We start from the raw sequence: 17,713 nt of genomic DNA on the forward strand, positions 1-17,713 counted from the left end.
GATATTTGTATGTGAGTTGAACCAGTTGAAATAAGTGCCCTTCACAACCTTTAACACCACATTTACCACCTAGTCTTTGTTGAGGGGTCCACGACCATGGCAACCTTGACAGAGGCAAGAAGGAGGCGGTCATCCCCAGCCGCATTCCCCTCAGACAATTGCACTCATTGATGCACTTAATCTTACTGCATACTCTTTCCTAGAATTGTTGTTAAAATTGCTTTAAAAAGCTTAAAATGTTTACCACGTTGTAAGTCACTTTGGTTAAAAAGCGTCAGCCAAGTGTAGTGTAATCTGTCTCCATAACATGGCAAAGCTCAACACCACCTGTAGAGCCATTTGGATTTACCTGCACTTTTTTAAAACTATACTTGTCCATGTTTCATCTCCACCAAATACTTGAGGAATATACATGAGGAAGATATTCAGCTGATAATGGAGCTTAACATGCTCAGATTTTTTGACCCAGAGGGATGTTTTGACCCAGAGGGCCATAGTGTTTAATCTGTCCCCCGTTTTAAATATAATTTTAATTGTTCCTTCCTTGGGTGATTTCAGACCTTTCCTGAAAATTTCATGAAAAATTCATCCATAACTTTTTGAGTTATCTTGAGAACAAACAGACAAACAAACAAACAGACAAACAAACCCAGATGAAAACATAACCTCGTTGGTGGAGGTAATAGAGAATCATTTTAAATAATGGCCGTGTCACGATGAACAAGCATGGCTCGAAGAGCCTGAATGAACTTGAAGTGGCCAATGAATGTCGGATGTGATGGGTAAAAAAGGTCCATGGCCATTTCTCTGTTGTTATTGTTGTTTGTTATTGTTGTTGTTTCTCTGCTAGTGACGTGCTGAGGCAAATCATTCCCACAGGAGACGATTTGTTATCCAATCACAAATTGCCTTTGAAACACCTGTCAATAATAATCATAGTTAGTTAGTCACCTGTTTGTTATGTAAAGCAATACTAATGGTAGCCATGCTGGCTGTACTAACATAGTCCTATTCTAACTTAAGGGGAGGACAAGGCTCACAGGCATCAATTAAAATGCTCCCACCACACATACCTGTAATGAACCACCAGTGAGCTCCTGAACACACTGCTCAGGTCTCTACAGGTACATCATGACATCAAAGACATCAAGCCAGTGAAGCAGAAAGACAGAGAGAGAGTCTCACATCAACCAGAGCACACCAGAGTCTCTCTCTCGGTTTGACTGTGTGCACGATTCCATATCAGGAGCGAAGAGTTATCGGTCTTTAAAGGTGTTGGATATACTGTAGATGATTCCATATCAGGAGCGAAGAGTTATCAGTCTCTAAAGGTGTTGGATATAGATGATTCCATACCAGGAGCGAAGAGTTATCGGTCTTTAAAGGTGTTGGATACAGATGATTCCATATCAGGAGCGAAGAGTTATCGGTCTCTAAAGGTGTTGGATATAGATGGCGGTGGTGGTTTACCTGCTGGTCCTGAGAGGGATCGTTTCTGTTGTTGGATTCGTAGGCAACGTGATGCTGATCCACACCCTGCTGAAGCTGCCTCGGCTGAAGACGTACGAGCTCTTCTTGCTGGGGCTGGCCTTCTCCAACGTGGAGGAGCTCCTGATCGTGGAGATCTACGACATCGTGGTGTTCGTGCTGCCGCGCTCGCAGATCAGCCGCTGGGTGTGCCGCACGCTCAAGTTCCTGACCATCCTGGGCGAGATCGGCAGCATCGCCTTCACCGTGCTCATCAGCGTCTACCGCTACCAGAAGCTGCGGGATGCCCAGCGGCGTGCCAACCGGCCCATCCTCCTGGACAGCGCCCGCGCCGCCTACGCCCTCTTCTGGGCCAGCGCGCTCTTCGCCTTTCTGCTCGCCGTGCCCACCTACGTCACCAACCTCGACGGGCATCTCAACAACCTCACCTACAACAGCACCAGCTGCCCGCCCGACTTCTTCCAGTGCCCGCCGGACAACTGCCCTCTGCTCAACGCCCTGTACAAGTACCTGTTCGTGCTGCTGTGCAACCTGCTGCCCCTGCTCATCGTCACCTGGACCAGCTGCCTCATCGTCAGGGTGCTGATAGGCCAGCAGAGGGCGGTGCACTCTCGCCTCGCCGCACAGGCGCAGTCACACACGCAGTCACAACAGCAGCAGCAGCCCACGTTCCGACTCAGAACCTCCAAGATCCAGCAGAGCACCGTGACCGTCCTGGTTGCCATGGCGGTGTTCCAGGTGGACTGGACCCTGTACCTGATGCTTCACCTGGCGTTCGACCCCTACACGTTTAGCGGCTTCAACGAGGTGGAGTTCTTCATCACTACCTCCTACACCACCATCAGCCCGTATGTGTATGGGCTTGGCAATAACATCTTGTCCTGTAAGACTTTAAGGTGTGGCGGCTGACTCTAGGCTGGGTGTAGGGCCACATGTGGCATAGACAACAGGGATTTGGCAAAGGAACTAGGAAGGTCCATGTAAATATTTAGCCCTAATCATAATCATCAGTGTATTAAGGACCTAATCTGTGTCAGAAAATTGTTCACACAAAAGGATTCTACAATCAAACCTATATCTATATCTATGTCTATCTATCTATCTATCTATCTATCTATCTATCTATCTATTATATACATTTGGAGGTTTGTAATTTTCATTAAAAGAAACCCCATTTTAGCACATAGGGATTTAAAAAAAAAATTGAATTGTCTCCTCAGGTCAAGCTATAACTAAATGTACACAGTTTCCAGGGTTTTCATTTATTTTCCTTATTAGTGATGATTGTGAAATGATTACATAATGTTTTTTTCTGCTGCTAAACTTGTCATTATACAGGAAAAGGCTTAAGTCTGACTTTCCATCTATTTAGGACTACAAATCAAGTGTCACCACACACACAGCGCAATAACACAGATTACGGTATGAATTAGAGTGACTACTGAGAGAGTGAATATTCCTTGTGTTTGTATTGTCGCCACAGAATGTACAACTCAATTAAACCTGATCATTGAAACGGTAACACTGCTTATGATAATTTTGGTCCGTGCACTGTATTGCCATTTGTATTGACATTGTGACATTGTAATGCCCAATGTAACAGGCTTTATATTGCCCTGTGTAACAGGCTTTATAAGTATAAGTATATATCATTTTTGCTCCTAATAATGGCCTATATGTAACAGGCTTTATAATGCCCCTATATATGTACTATAATGCCCCTATACCTTACAGGATTGTGTTTGTCTGAGTGTGTATTTTATCTCTTCCTCTTGTCCCTAATCAAATACTGAAATGTATGAATGACTGACATGCCCTGGGGAAGATAAACAAGGAATATTGATCAATCTAGATATAATCCAGTTTCTGATTTTGATTGAATTAATTGGCCATTTAATCAATTTAATCCAAATACAAAACATGCATTACAACGCAAAGGAGAGGCCATGAGTTTATCAGTTCCCAAGCACGTTGTCCAGGGGTTATTCAATCCGTGGTCACAACGTTGACTAAACAAACGGTAAGAAAAGCTCTGTCTAAACATGAAACCTATCCTACATGCAGTTTCTATATGGGATGTACATGTGGAACCCAATGTGTGTGGATGCATGTGTGTGTGTGTGTGTGTGTGTGTGTGTGTGTGTGTGTGTGTGTGTGTGTGTGTGTGTGTGTGTGTGTGTGTGAGTGACACACACAGGAGAGGACAGACACCTGGTGGTGCACTGTGTGGTCACACTCCCTATCCGGAGGCTCTGATTGGCTGAACCTGAGTTCCGGCTAGCTCAAGCATCGATGTTGAAGTCTAGGGTTCTATTTGGCCGGTGGCTAGCTGTCCAAACAAGGATAAGGTGGAGGGGACCGCACACTCTTTTCCCGATGCCAGTTTTATTGGAATAACGTTTCGGCTTGAAGTCTTTTTCAGGTTTCTCACCCAAACAGTAGAAGAACACACCATTAGTAGTGACCCCTTGTTGATGATTGGTCTGCGCTAACCTGTTATCAATTAGCCACCATGACAAGAGCTTACCTACATATATAGTTATATAAGTAGTAAAAAGTATAAAAAGTAATTATAGTAGTTCATCTATGTCGAATAAGTTAGGGTTAGGGTTAAAAACCACAAAGACACGCGTGTGGGTACAAAATGAGACTATTGGCACCACAGAGGGCAAATTCAATTGTATGCCAAGATGCCAGAGCAGCCGTGTTCTAATGAGCATTGATTTAATGAAGTCATAGGCGTGTTCAGCTATGACCTATGACCTATGACCTTTCCCCTGAACACAAGAGTGCAGTAATAGGCGTGTTCAAGTTCAACCCCAACTGATCTCTTGCAGCAGCGAAATCTGCCGGTGACAGCAGGGGCTGGGATACTAACGCTGCTTTGAAGTTGGACACTCTCTACTTGCCGTAGCCTAGACGTGACCATGAGACGAAACATGAGGCACGGGCCCTTGTGGATATGAAGAGGCATTTAAACGCCAGCACATACATCAGGGATGTAAAAGCCAATTAGGGCAAAGTCCTGACGTCATGAAGGCAGGGTTTAGGCTCCGCAGTACCTGGAGAGAAACGGCCTTACTCCGCCTTACTCCTGCGATAAATTAAGGCCATGCGATAGTCGTCAACACACCCATCTAGACCATCGTGGACAGATTTTTAACCAGGTGCACCTTGTGCTGTGCAGCGCTGCTCAATGCTGCGCCATCACGAACTCGATCGCCTACTGATTCCCCTAGCAAGTGATCTAACCCAACGTCATGTGATCTAACCCAACCTCATGTGATCTAACCCAACCTCATGTGATCTAACCCAACCCTCATGTGATCTAACCCAACCTCATGTGATCTAACCCAACCTCATGTGATCTAACCCAACCCTCATGTGATCTAACCCAACCCTCATGTGATCTAACCCAACCCTCATGTGATCTAACCCAACCTCATGTGATCTAACCCAACCTCATGTGATCTAACCCAACCTCATGTGATCTAACCCAACCCTCATGTGATCTAACCCAACCTCATGTGATCTAACCCAACCTCATGTGATCTAACCCAACCCTCATGTGATCTAACCCAACCTCATGTGATCTACCCACATGACACACAAACACCAGATAGACCACATAACACCGAATCTGCCTTGAAGTTCTATTGAAAAGAAAATCTGACACGCAGTCCGCATTTGGCGAAAGATTACCGAATGACATTGAACTGAACAGTTGACCAGATTATGCCACACCCTGCCCTTCCCTGCCCCTCAAGCAGAGTGGCCTGAACTGGTAACGTCTTGGCCTGAGCCTTAGAATATGTTCCCCATGCACGGTACCATGTACAGCACAAACAGAACCTAGCATACTCCCCATTCACGGTACCATGTACAGTACAAACAGAACTTATCTTATGTTCCCCATTCACGGTACCACAATCAGAACTTAGTATAGATTCCCCATTCACAGTACCATGTACAGTACAAACAGAACTTAGTTTATGTCCCCCATTCACGATACCATGTAGAGTACAAACAGAACTTATGTTATCCATTCACGGTACCATGCACAGTACAAACAGAACTTAGTATATGTTCCCCATTCACGGTACCATGTACAGCACAAGCTGAACTTAGTATATGTTCCCCATTCACGGTACAGTACAAACAGAACTTAGTATATGTTCCCCATTCACGGTACAGTACAAACAGAACTTAGCACATGTTCCCCATTCACGGTACCGTACAGTACAAACAGAACTTAGCACATGCTCCCCATTCACGGTACCATGTACAGCACGAACAGAACTTAGCACATGTTCCCCATTCACGGTACCAAGTACAGCACAGAACTTAGCATATGTTCCCCATTCACGGTACCATGTACAGTACAAACAGAACTTAGCACATGTTCCCCATTCACGGTGCCATGTACAGCACGAACAGAACTTAGCACATGTTCCCCATTCACGGTACCATGTACAGTACAAACAGAACTTAGCACATGTTCCCCATTCACGGTGCCATGTACAGCACGAACAGAACTTAGCACATGCTCCCCATTCACGGTACCAAGTACAGCACAGAACTTAGCATATGTTCCCCATTCATGGTACCATGTACAGTACAAACAGAACTTAGCATATGTTCCCCATTCACGGTACCATGTACAGTACAAACAGAACTTAGCACATGTTCCCCATTCACGGTACCATGTACAGTACAAACAGAACTTAGCACATGTTCCCCATTCACGGTGCCATGTACAGTAAACAGAGGAGGGTTTTGACCATACACACGGAATACTGACCCCGAGGGCTGTGAGAAGCATTTGGACAAAGAGTGTATGAGGACCACACCCGTATTGCGTGCAGCGTACTGAATGAGGCAACGCTGTTCAGGGCAATGCATCACAACTGCTCTGAGCATATGGAGCTGCAGCCATAGACCGTATAAAGAAGCTGCAACTGCCTACTACCACTTTCTCTGTTGATGTGCTGCGATGGATTCCCTCCCAGGAGAGCTTCTCTATGCCTGTGTCTCCGTGAGTATACAGCTCAAGGTGTTCATCGGGCAGCCCCATTTTAACAGCTCAGGTAATGATACCTGTGTCGAAGATGGGTAACGTCACTTCGGTTGACGTTCAAACAAAACAGAGAGATAGCTCACTACTTGCTCCCGTGCAATTGAAACTCTCCTACATGTAGTCGGTGATTGGCTGGAACAGTTTGTTATGTTTTTATGGTCCAGGCTAGACCAGGCGGTTTTTGTTGCCATGTTTAGAGCCTGCGCTGTCCATAGGGAGGTGATGTGGTGATGTTTGATGTTTTAGCGTAGAGACTGCATATCGCTTAGAGCGCTTATGTTTTTATGGTCCAGGCTGGACCAGGCTGTTTTTGTTGCCATTTCTGGAGCCTGGGCTGTCCATACAAGGATACAAGGAGGTTTATTTGTCACATGCATATGATTACTAAAGCAGAAAATGCAGTGAAATTGTCAGTTCCTTCACCTGTTGTGCATGTGTGTGTGTGTGTGGGGGGGGGGGGGCACTGTGTCATTTGTGTACATGTTTACTGGTGCACTGCGTCGTTTGTGTACATGTAAGAATTTTTTTTACTGGGGCACGTGCCCCAGTGAAACATGCCCAGTGACGCCCCTGGGGGGGGGGGGGCACCAAGGGACACCCAGGAGCACCATACAGAGGTGGTGAACAATGTGTGTATGTGACAAAAATGTTTTAGTTTAGAGACTGCATATCGCTAAGAGCACCTTTAACATCCCATGATACCTGTGCCTGGCTGTAACTAAACATGCCCTGCTCTTTCTTTATGGGGCATCATATCCCTGATATTTATAGTCAAAGTCATTCCCATTGGTTTAAATCTGACACCATAGATGGGTCCAAGTCTAAGGTTTTCCTGGATTTTGATGGATTTCTCTGTTTAACTTAGTGGTACTTGGCTTGAGCAGCTCCAAATTGTGCATGGTTGTGAATCATGAGAGAATAAGGAATCATTAACACCATACTGAAACAATTACTTCAGTTTGGAAAGCCTTTATATGAGTGAGGTTTAGTTTATAGGATGATGAGAAGTGATCACCAGAACCTACAAATTAAGGTGCAGTGCTGACCGGGATGGAGTCAGATGAATTTAAAAGATGTTAGCTGATGTTTCAGACAGAAATAAGTTACTGGCAAAGCTATGCTATATAAACATCCTGAACTAGGATGCAACATTTCTCCATAGCTTCAAGTAATACATGATGGTGGTAATTCTAAAAGCCAAATAGACACCTTGTGATTGTATCTCTCCATGCAAGATGCCTCCATGTCATGAGAATAAACACACAGGCGGTGGGAAATAATCATAATACGGGTGTTTATCCAGACCGCTATCGTACATTACCATGGCAACATCACAAATTCATCCAGGTAATAAAGGTCAAAGGCCAAAGAATCATGTCACCATAACGCAGTGGTCTGGCAGAGCATGTTTAACCAACAGATACACAAAGTGTGTGTTTTCAGTCACATGACGTTAGAGAAGACACAAAGGCCTGTAGAAAGAGCACATTTTATTATGGCGTAATGCCGTCCTTGCTGTTCTATCTCCCTGGAAACCCATTACGTTCCGTCTCCTCTCCCCATTGTGCAGTGTGCGGCTCGCGGGCCGAGACTTGTAGCTCTGTCCCCCCTGTGACTCACGGCTATTTCCCAGAGCGCTCACCTAGCCTGGGTGTTCCCCTGCTGCCTGCAAACTGCCGCCCTAATTTGTGCCTGAGATAGGGGACCAATCACAGAACAGGGGGGGAAAGCAAGACGATGATGAGCTGCACAGACGCATTTGATAGACATCCGTGGCGCCCAATGAACGGATCTGGGCATTTTTAAAATACGAGAAAATGAACGTTTGGTTGCCAGACCACGTCTCATTTGAGAAAATAAGCGCTAGCCAGACTAGCGTTCACCTGCATTTGAGGCACCTGTGTGACCCATGTATCATGTTTGGGGTTGACGACTACTCAGGAGCGCCATTAACCCCACAAACACAACCCCACAAACACATGATGATTGTATATATGTCTATGAAGCCAATGATGTCCTTTTGAGAATGTAATGGGACCCATGGCATAAACAATAACAGTGTTTGAATTTAAGGTCCCAAAGAGGACAAACAAATGAATGTATAGCCAAGTCATAGAATAGGGGACCAGGGTGTCAGCCTCTGTAGGCCTATTTATGGACGATAACTATGGATGAAAACTATGGGGGAAAACATCAGTCTTAAAAATCCTGAAATTGTTTACTGTTTTATGAAGTCTAGGCCAGGGGTTCTCAAACGTTTTGGTGCCAAAGGACTTCTTGTGGGAGAAAGCATTTTCTTAGGACCTCTAAATGGCAACAATCAGCCCAATCTAACCAGCAGTAGGCTCTTGGGGCCTACTTGATTAAAGTTAAATGTTGTGGGAGGGAGAATATCTAAACACTATTTTCTTGCATTTGCTTGTAGATAAAAAAAAGAGTGAATTTTTAAAAGATAACCCCCACTTTGAGAAGCACTGGCATAATAAGTTTAAGTGGGCCAAAAGTAGCCTATTTATTTATATTCACATTTATTTATCTCAGCAACCTTTGTTGGACTGCAGCTTGATCATTTACGGAAAACAAATGTCTTCAGTGAGACAACGGAACTTGGCCACATGATTGGGTGGTTGAATGAATGAGTGAGTGAGTGATCAACCAAACCAGTTCTCCCTGGGGGATGGGGATTGCAGGCTACCCCACTAACATGTCCTGTCACCAAGCAGAGAACATGAGTATGATGCCTAAACCTCCTCAGAGTATCCATTGGGATCTCCTGTATGGGTGGGCTAGAAGAGGCGTTTGCTCCTCAGGCTACCCCGAAGTGCTCCCGAGGGGCACAGGTGACGTCTCTCTACGCGTTTAATGGGCACGGGTGTCCCTTTAAGAACTCCATGTTTTTTCACACATGTGATCGGACTAAGGAACGGGATGATGCTGTTATGTAAAATGCACTGTAAAACAACATGCCTGTTTGCGCTGGAAAGAATCTGACGGACGGTTTTGGTCCCTGAAACGAACTTAGCGCTGCGACGTGTCTCTCAGGACAAGAGAAGTTGTCGAGGCAGCTGCCTGCCTCTCGGTACTGGCGGCGCGTGAGCAAGCGAGAGTCCCAGACCACACGATTCTCAGGCTATGTGCGCAATTGAGGGATGTTCGTTCTGTTACTCGCGAAGCTCGTGTAATAATGTCTACCTGTATGTAACACACGACCTGGTCAACTGACTAACAGCGCAGTGAGGTCTGGTTCCTGTTTGTTGCACACGAACAGCCTCCCATCCGAAGTATGGAGGCGTGTTAGGAGTTGTTTTCCTCGCACGTTGATTATTTCGGGGCATCCTCGGATCGACAGACAGGCGAAGGCAGCCTCGCGGTGGACATCAGACATTAACGAAGACAAGTCGGCGTATTTTAGATCGAAAACGGCTTTAACTGGTCACATCTGGCGCAATATGAGAGTTAAACCTTGAAAAGAGCAATACATTCCAGCATCGAGAGGATAAGCTTGCTTGCATCGGCTTGCAGATCAAGCGACAACGGATTGCTTGGAAGTCGGTGAGTAACGCAAGGCTAGACAGTTTCGCTTTTTCTCTGTGTTTGTGTGTCTGCCAACTTGGTTGTAAGCATTCAAATTGCACAGTTTAACATTACATTGATTTCGATGGCTGTTATAGGCTACGTATTCTCTACTAACCTCAGGGAGTGGTACTTGGTTTCGTTGAAATGTGCGCTATGGACAGTGGTGGTAGTGGTGGCAGCAGCCCTGCTGTAACGTTAGGTAGGCTATTCGGTTGTCCAGTGGTGTCCATCCAATTCCTGACACGTTTAATATTGCAATGTAAATATAGCAAATCGTCAAGTCAATAAGTCAGTATTTGTGAACACAGGCAGACAGTAAAGGTCACGTTTAATCAGATAATTAACGTTAGCTTATTAGCCATATGTGATCCTGAAAGAAGCTGTCGGGAGCTCCGATAGCTTGACAGCAGCTTGCTAGCGACACTTAAGTAGCCTACAGAAAAGTTAGAGTTTGCTGCACAGATGTGAACTTCACAGTGTACCTGTTCTATTGTTGTTGTGGTCATGTGAAAATATGTGTTAGTAAGCGGTTGTGGGTGTAGTAGTCGTGTAATAGATGAGTCATGTCATGTATGCTATCATGTGCACACGGCACGTCATGGTTTGGAGAACGCAAGGAAGTGGATAGACGTAACTTCTTTCGATAGTCAACACATAGGTGTTAAGTGGCTGACATAATTTAGCTGATCACCTTGCTGAATTGATGTGTCTCTAGCCTTAAATGTATGGTAAGCACGTGTGTGCCGTTTACAGTTTCCAGCTAGAATTCGTTGAAATCACATGCAGGTGCACGACTTGATCACGACCTTGTGGGCTGCTGCTTACGTCTCTTGTAGTGATGACATCACAGCTCGGAGTCGGACTGAGTAAGTGATACTTCGGCCATGTGATGCTGTTGGTGAAGTGGGACAGACAGTCATAACAATGCAATATATTATAAACCCTGAATCGCAATTAACTCTCGATAATAGGAAGAAAAAAAATCATGATTCAGAAATGACTGTTTTGCGAGTGTGGGTGGGCTTGCCCACCTGCTTCCCCCTCTCTCTCATTTTGACTGGCATTATGATAGTTGCTTAGGTGTCAAACTGTGCCTTTGAGATCAGTCATATCCTCCACTCTGACCTCAAGATGACCACAAGATCCCAAACTTTGTTTTGTAATAAAGATCTAAACATTGGATGTGAAATTGTGATGCTGCTGAGTTTAATCTTGTGTCCGAACCTCCTTACAATTTATCTGTCCCTGATAGATTAAAATTTAAGACAAATTTCCTCTTCGCCTCTCCTATCGTTTAGCCTACTGTTAGGCCTATTGCAGTAAAACTAAGATGTTTGAAGATCAATAATGTGTTCATATCAGCAGCAGACCTTGGTGTGTGTTTATTGTCTTACGTATCATAGCCTAGTGCACGACTGTTGCAGTTACTTACAGTCTAACCGGAGAAGAAGGTGAATATCAGTGCAGTCATGGTGTCCAATCAGCTCAGACAGTAGCCTATGCTGCTCTTTTGGCTTGGAATACGTTTAAACATTATTTGAAAGGAGCTGGTCTCATTGAACACTTTGAATGTTGTCTTAAAAGGATCTGGAGGCAAACCATATCTGGCTGTAGACGTTTTGAATGCTGATGAATGCTGATTACTGGCATCTCTTAACTTTGTTGTTGTTTTGTTTTGATCAGTAACTTTGTTCCACTGTCATCTTAAATGGTGATGTGTTTGTCTTTGTTATTGTGTGGCATGTGTTGCTGGCTGTCTTGAAAGGAACTGTAAATTAATTAAATTCTTGGTTAAATAAAGGTAAGCGTAGCCTACAGTAAATTCCTGTATATTAGCCACATTATGTACAGTATAAGCTGCAGAACAGTGTTTTATGCAAGTTTAGAAACAAAGCCATATTAATACTAGGGATGGCGAAATTTAAAAAAAATCTTTACCGGTTACCGAGCCTCCTTAACCGGTGGTTAACCGGTGATCGACCTGTCATGTCCAGTGGCGTCACTATAGCAACCGGTAAACTGTTCGTTTTCCGAATGACTGTGAGCTCTCCCACAGCAGAGCCATGGTCTGTGCTGTGGTTGTTGTGCTTAATAAATTCCACCACGGGACGGCTCATGCTGACAGTTATATTTTTTAGAAAGGCTATTGAGTGATCATATCGGCCCATATAATAGCGTACAACACCAATAACGTGTGTGTGTGTAGGGCGGGGGGGGGGGGGGGGGGGGGCGCGGTTAACCGGTAAAAAAAAATTTAACCGGTTACCGTACATCCAGTCGACTACCGGTTAACCGGTTACCGGTTAACATCCCTAATTAATACCATATTAACTGCCCCTGCATATTAACCTTATAGCTGAAGACATTTCGTGAAATCACTGTATACGCCGCGGCCAATAGTTGGGAAATGACGGTATGTCAGCAGTGAACAGCTGTGGGGAAGCCTCTGGTCGGGAGTGTTTCCCTGAGCCCCTTGATGACAGGATAGCCCGATCACACCTCAGGACTCTTCCCTTGGCAGCACAGTGAGAACAGGGGAATCTACCATATTACAGTCATTTCAGAAAGGTTTTTTACACATCTCACTAGGTTAGCTCACCTATAGATGCTTTACAAATGGGTTGTTAAAATTCAAGTCCATTCTAACATTTTTGTAGAGCAGATTGAACATCACCTTTACCAAACCTAGGCTAACCCCTAACCGAGGGGTCAGCAGATAAACTAGATTGTTAATAAGTTGAGTACATAAGAGATCGTCCAGTAAAGTGTGTTACCAGTTACGCTGTAGGTGCCTCTCATGCAGCGTTTATACGTCCTCCCTTGCTCCTCGGGCCTCAATCCTCACTGATCTACATAAAGAATGATGGGGCGGCAACAATGGGATAGTCTATCCCTTCTTCTATCTTTCTTTATGTAGATCAGTGAGGATCGAGGCCCGAGGCGCGAGGGAGGACGTATAAACGCTGCATGAGAGGCACCCTATATCCTGTGCTCTCCTCCACTCTCATAGTCTGTAGGGTATATCACTGGCAAGCTGCAATGTTTGCTGTCCATTGCCAGCCTAATGAAGTCACTAGTCAGCTTACTGATGGAGCCGTTACTTCATTACGTCATTACTTTCCTCTGTAGATGCTGATGCTACAGGTCATTGTGAACATGCTACACGTATTCCGGGTGATTCCAAAGGCAACCCCTCTCTAAACACGGCTTTTTAAAATGCTGGAGCAGGCTTAGTCATAGACATTTTTCAGTCTGAGGTGGAATGCAAACAGACACGACAGGGTAAAATTGATCAGCTATGTTCAGCCTCATGTTATTGCTTAATTATTGCAATTACAAGCAGACACGACAGGTTAAATTGATAGGCTATGTTCAGCCTCATGTTATTGTTTAATTATTGCAATTACAAGCAGACACGACAGGTTAAATTGATAGGCTATGTTCAGCCTCATGTTATTGTTTAATTATTGCAATTGTGAATAGACACGACAAGTTAAATTGATAGGCTATGTTCAGCCTCATGTTATTGTTTAATTATTGCAATTGCACATGAGTTTATGTGTTGTTTGCATAATTGTGCTCATCAGTGGATTATGGTGATAGTGTTTTCTTTTTGTTTTTTTTTCAAAGATACATTTTTTATTAACACCTTTTATATAATTCAGATATACAGTATACATTCTAGAGTGTATGACAAGTAGTGTCGAATGGTGTGGAAAACACAAATTACACAACACGTCTCCCACACCCTCTGCGATCTCAAAGAAACAAACAAACAAAACAAAACAAACAAACAAGCAAGCAAAGCAAACAAACAGAAATCCCACCTTGCCTAACCACTCTCCTCTAGTTCTTCTGGCCCTGAGGTAATGGGGCTGGTGTTTGGGTGCAGTAGTCTTTTAAGTTATTTGGACGGAGATGTTTGCCCTGAAAGCACCTCCCCCAAGACAAGACAGTTTTCAGATCTAAGCTGTAGTCTGAACTGGCTGGGGCTTGACGAACACGCTACGAGTTGAGCTTGCCTGCAGTAGAGCAGGTGTAAACAGGGTAGCGGTGGTGGTGATCAGGCACATTAGCAGCTATCAGCCCAAGCTGCTGTGCTTTTCAATGAGATCTGTGAGCAGGAAAACAATTAGCAGACGAAAAACATGACTGGTGTTGTGGTGAAAATAGCATCCACTCAGATGCATTTGCCCTTTATTGTTGGAACAGTCTGCTCTCCATCATTATAGAAAGCGAATGAAAGTGGTTGAATTCTCCCTCTCTCTCTCTCTCTCTCTCTCTCTCTCTCTCTCTCTCTCTCTCTCTCTCTCTCTCTCTCTCTCTCTCTCTCTCCCATATTGGCCTGTGCTGTAGCCAGTGAGACCAATCCCAGTGGGCCACCATATCAGTGGGCATCCAAGCAGTGTAGGTTTTTACGAGGCGCGTACGCATGCCTCCTCACTGGCTCCAGATCTGATTATGAGGGTGCTCCACTGCAACTCTGTCTGCCCTGTGCTTCTTCTGTTATCACAGTTACACTACAAACACATCTATTCTAACAATAGTGCATTATGCATTGTATAAGTGTGTGTGTGTGTGTGTGTGTGTGTGTGTGTGTGTGTATTGAAGACTATGAAACCTCGGCAGGGTTTTAAAAAAAAGTCTCGAGTCAGCCGATTTCGGTGACTTCTCTTCCCAGTTGATGTGATAAGCAGGGGTGTCAAAGATATGGCTCGGGGTTCAGATCCGGCCGCCAGCAGGTTTCATGACCCCCCCCCCCCCCCCCCCCCCACACACACACACACACACACACGCACACACACACATACACCCACACACACACCCTCCCACAGATGGTTTGGGTAGGAAGAGGAAAATATAGATATTCACATCCTGTTATCATTGACTATGTGTAATAAGCAAATATCTCTATGATGTGAGAGATTAATTAAATTTAGCACTACAGGCCTTCCTTGATGCAGAAAATGAAAAACGTGGTTTGCTGCACTAACATTGCATTGCCATACAGAAGAGCAGTAGCCTAATATGCGCAGCAGGATTGTAGTAAAGGAATCTATGATCAAACAACATGATACCCATACCCATGAGAATGACCATGAGAATGACCATGACAGTGACGGTCCCCCACGAGCTCTCATTCCAACAAATCCGTCGCCCTTCCTGTCTGGGATAAACTAAAGCAAGTCAGATTTTAATCATATTAAAACCGCGAAGTAATCTCAGTCTATGTAAGACGCAATTGAAACAGCATATGGTGTTGAAATGTGACGCGCTGTCTGGAATTCAGTCACCTGACTCCCGTTTTCCTTGAAAAAATGACTTCATGTTTCCATAAACACTTTTGGTTTTGCTCGGGCAAGATAAGATTTCGAGAGAAAAACGACGACACAGACAAACCTCATCCAATTTTCGTCTGTGTTGCCTAAAACAGGTGGAATGGGCACAGAGGCGAGCTAGCCTGTATTTTGTAGACTGCGTGGCCATTAATTGGAGTTTTAACATCAGTCAGATGTTCTGTCTGCCACCGTGGGTATGCACAGCAGGGTAAGACAAGTCATCATATGGCCTTGCCCTTGACGATGGGATGATGGACGCTCCATGGGTTGTCTGAAAATCAAGGGACGGGCTTCGACTGTACCGGGTCGAACTCCACAATTAGTCATGCAATTAAGCCATCGATATTTTACAAGACAAACGAAAAGCTGCCTTCAGCTCATTGGAGGGTAGAAATGTCAAGCGCTCAGTATCTGGGTGGCAATTGGTTGGGATGATGTATTGTAGGTCGCTACAGCTGAACCAGGAAGAGGACGCTTTTCTAGAGACAGCCTGCGTACCTCGCTCATCGAATCTTTTGGCGAGCTGTATTGAAACTGTCACCGCACTTGAGCTGGATGACTTGTAATGTAAGTTAGCCTACGTCTTAATTGTTTTGGTATTACGTGTTGTGTGCATGCTCAAGTTTAGATCAGAGGCACAGCGAACCTTATTTTCGCTTTTGCACCGCGCGATTGCCATTGGCAAGGGGATTTAGCGGTGTGACAGACTAACTCGGCCGTTAGAAAACACTAGACTGCAAAAGGGTAGGCCTACACAAAACCCCCGGTAACAAATATCAAGAAGATAGCCTACTTCATAACTTTAAGTGCAGCCTAACGTCCATTAAAGTAGTGTGATGAGAATTCCCTATCGAATATGTCTTCTGTATCAAGTCAGTGTCCCTGGAATTCAACAGCTAAGCGAACGTGGAGATGCGTAACGTCATTAGAAATGTTAACACTCCGTTAAAATCTTAAATTCAATCAGGGTCGATGTCTGGCTGGTTGCCTCATATTTCACTGTGAACTAATTTGGTAGGCTAGGCTACTTAACTGATGCTCAATAAATGTTTCAAAATTACGGTCCTTGCAATATTGTTTAATGAAGAGGGTGGTGGTCTTCCAAATAGCCTACTTGTTAAAAGGACACGGTGGCATTTGACTTTACGGGTAGTTTCGGTTTCAAGATATAAAATGGTCTTTTTGAAGTAGATTTAGTGAAATAATCACAGGAGACATTTTCTGTCATATCACGCAACAGTGGAGTTAATGTGGTTAACTTTGTGGTTTGTGGTCACGATGCCCTCATCATGCTCAGTCAGGTGTGTAGCCGCGTCTACTGCGGGTGTCGCAAGTGATGACCATACAGGTGAGGTAATAGCAAACAGATGGAGAACATAATAATTATGGGATTCTGCATGTCCGTGATCGAAAAACTCCGTTCTCTAAACAGCTCGAGTCCGACTGCACCCGACACAGATCTGGCCCGTTTCCCTTCCCGGTATGGCGCGGTCCCAGACGCGTATTGTATTGACATTGGAAATATTACACGTTAGTGCCTGACACACCTCACAACAAAGTATAACACACACATACAGAGAGAGCGAGCGAGGCTAGAGTAGGCTGCACATTCATATCATACACCGTGACATACTCATGCACACACACACACATACACACACACACACACACACACACACACACACACACACACACACACACACACACACTCACTCACTCACACTGTACACACACACACACACACACACACACACACACACACACTCACTCACTCACACTGTACACACACATTGAATTCTTGACTCGGAACTCCCTGAACAGGCTGTGCTGTGCACCCTGCATCTAGTAATGTTTTCATGTACCGTACACTGACCTTTGGACGCTTGTGAACCATTTCATGAATTCCCAAAATATGTATTGCCCCTTTCGTGTCTTTTTAAAGTCTTTAATTATTAAGAAAGTCCAGAGTTGCGGCTACAATAAACCAAGTTGAGCTCAAGTGCCAAGCTGTGTTGAACTATCTTTGCGGAGGTTTTTGCTCTTGTTTTTGCACGTGAGGGAAGTGGGACATTCAGCGAGTGGAGAGAAGGTTCTTCCTCATTCTTCCATGATGAGAACCCACATCACACCACGCACATGCAATGCCAAGTCCCTAATGCATTTGATGGAATTCCTAGAATAATCACACCGCCTGTGAGATGGGCTTAAGTCAACTGCATTCAAACCTTTCAGC

The 17,713-nt window shown here is 44.6% G+C and overlaps 2 protein-coding genes across 3 annotated transcripts in view; both read left to right on the forward strand.

Moving 5' to 3' along the window:
* Positions 1–1,452: 1,452 nt before the first annotated feature.
* On the forward strand, positions 1,453–2,397 carry LOC134097461 (uncharacterized). The gene has a single exon (XM_062550331.1). It carries the CDS (start codon positions 1,453–1,455, stop codon positions 2,395–2,397), a length of 945 nt encoding a protein of 314 aa, XP_062406315.1.
* Positions 2,398–9,497: 7,100 nt separating this feature from the next.
* Positions 9,498–17,713, forward strand: part of LOC134097846 (bromo adjacent homology domain-containing 1 protein-like) — a 22,831-nt gene continuing 14,615 nt past the window's right edge. The window contains exon 1 of one of the 2 annotated variants that reach the window (XM_062550797.1): positions 9,498–10,117. The gene's annotated coding sequence lies outside the window, so the exon portion shown is untranslated. Of the gene's footprint in view, positions 10,118–15,943; positions 16,048–17,713 lie in introns of those variants that run through there. The other variant, XM_062550798.1, reaches the window with a different exon arrangement.

Source organism: Sardina pilchardus, chromosome 12 (genome assembly GCF_963854185.1).
Source record: "Sardina pilchardus chromosome 12, fSarPil1.1, whole genome shotgun sequence".
NCBI lineage: Eukaryota > Metazoa > Chordata > Actinopteri > Clupeiformes > Clupeidae > Sardina > Sardina pilchardus.

Bases quoted from the DNA above. Each gene is read 5' to 3' on its own strand.
- LOC134097461 (XM_062550331.1), top strand. From the start codon at position 1,453: ATGGCGGTGGTGGTTTACCTGCTGGTCCTGAGAGGGATCGTTTCTGTT.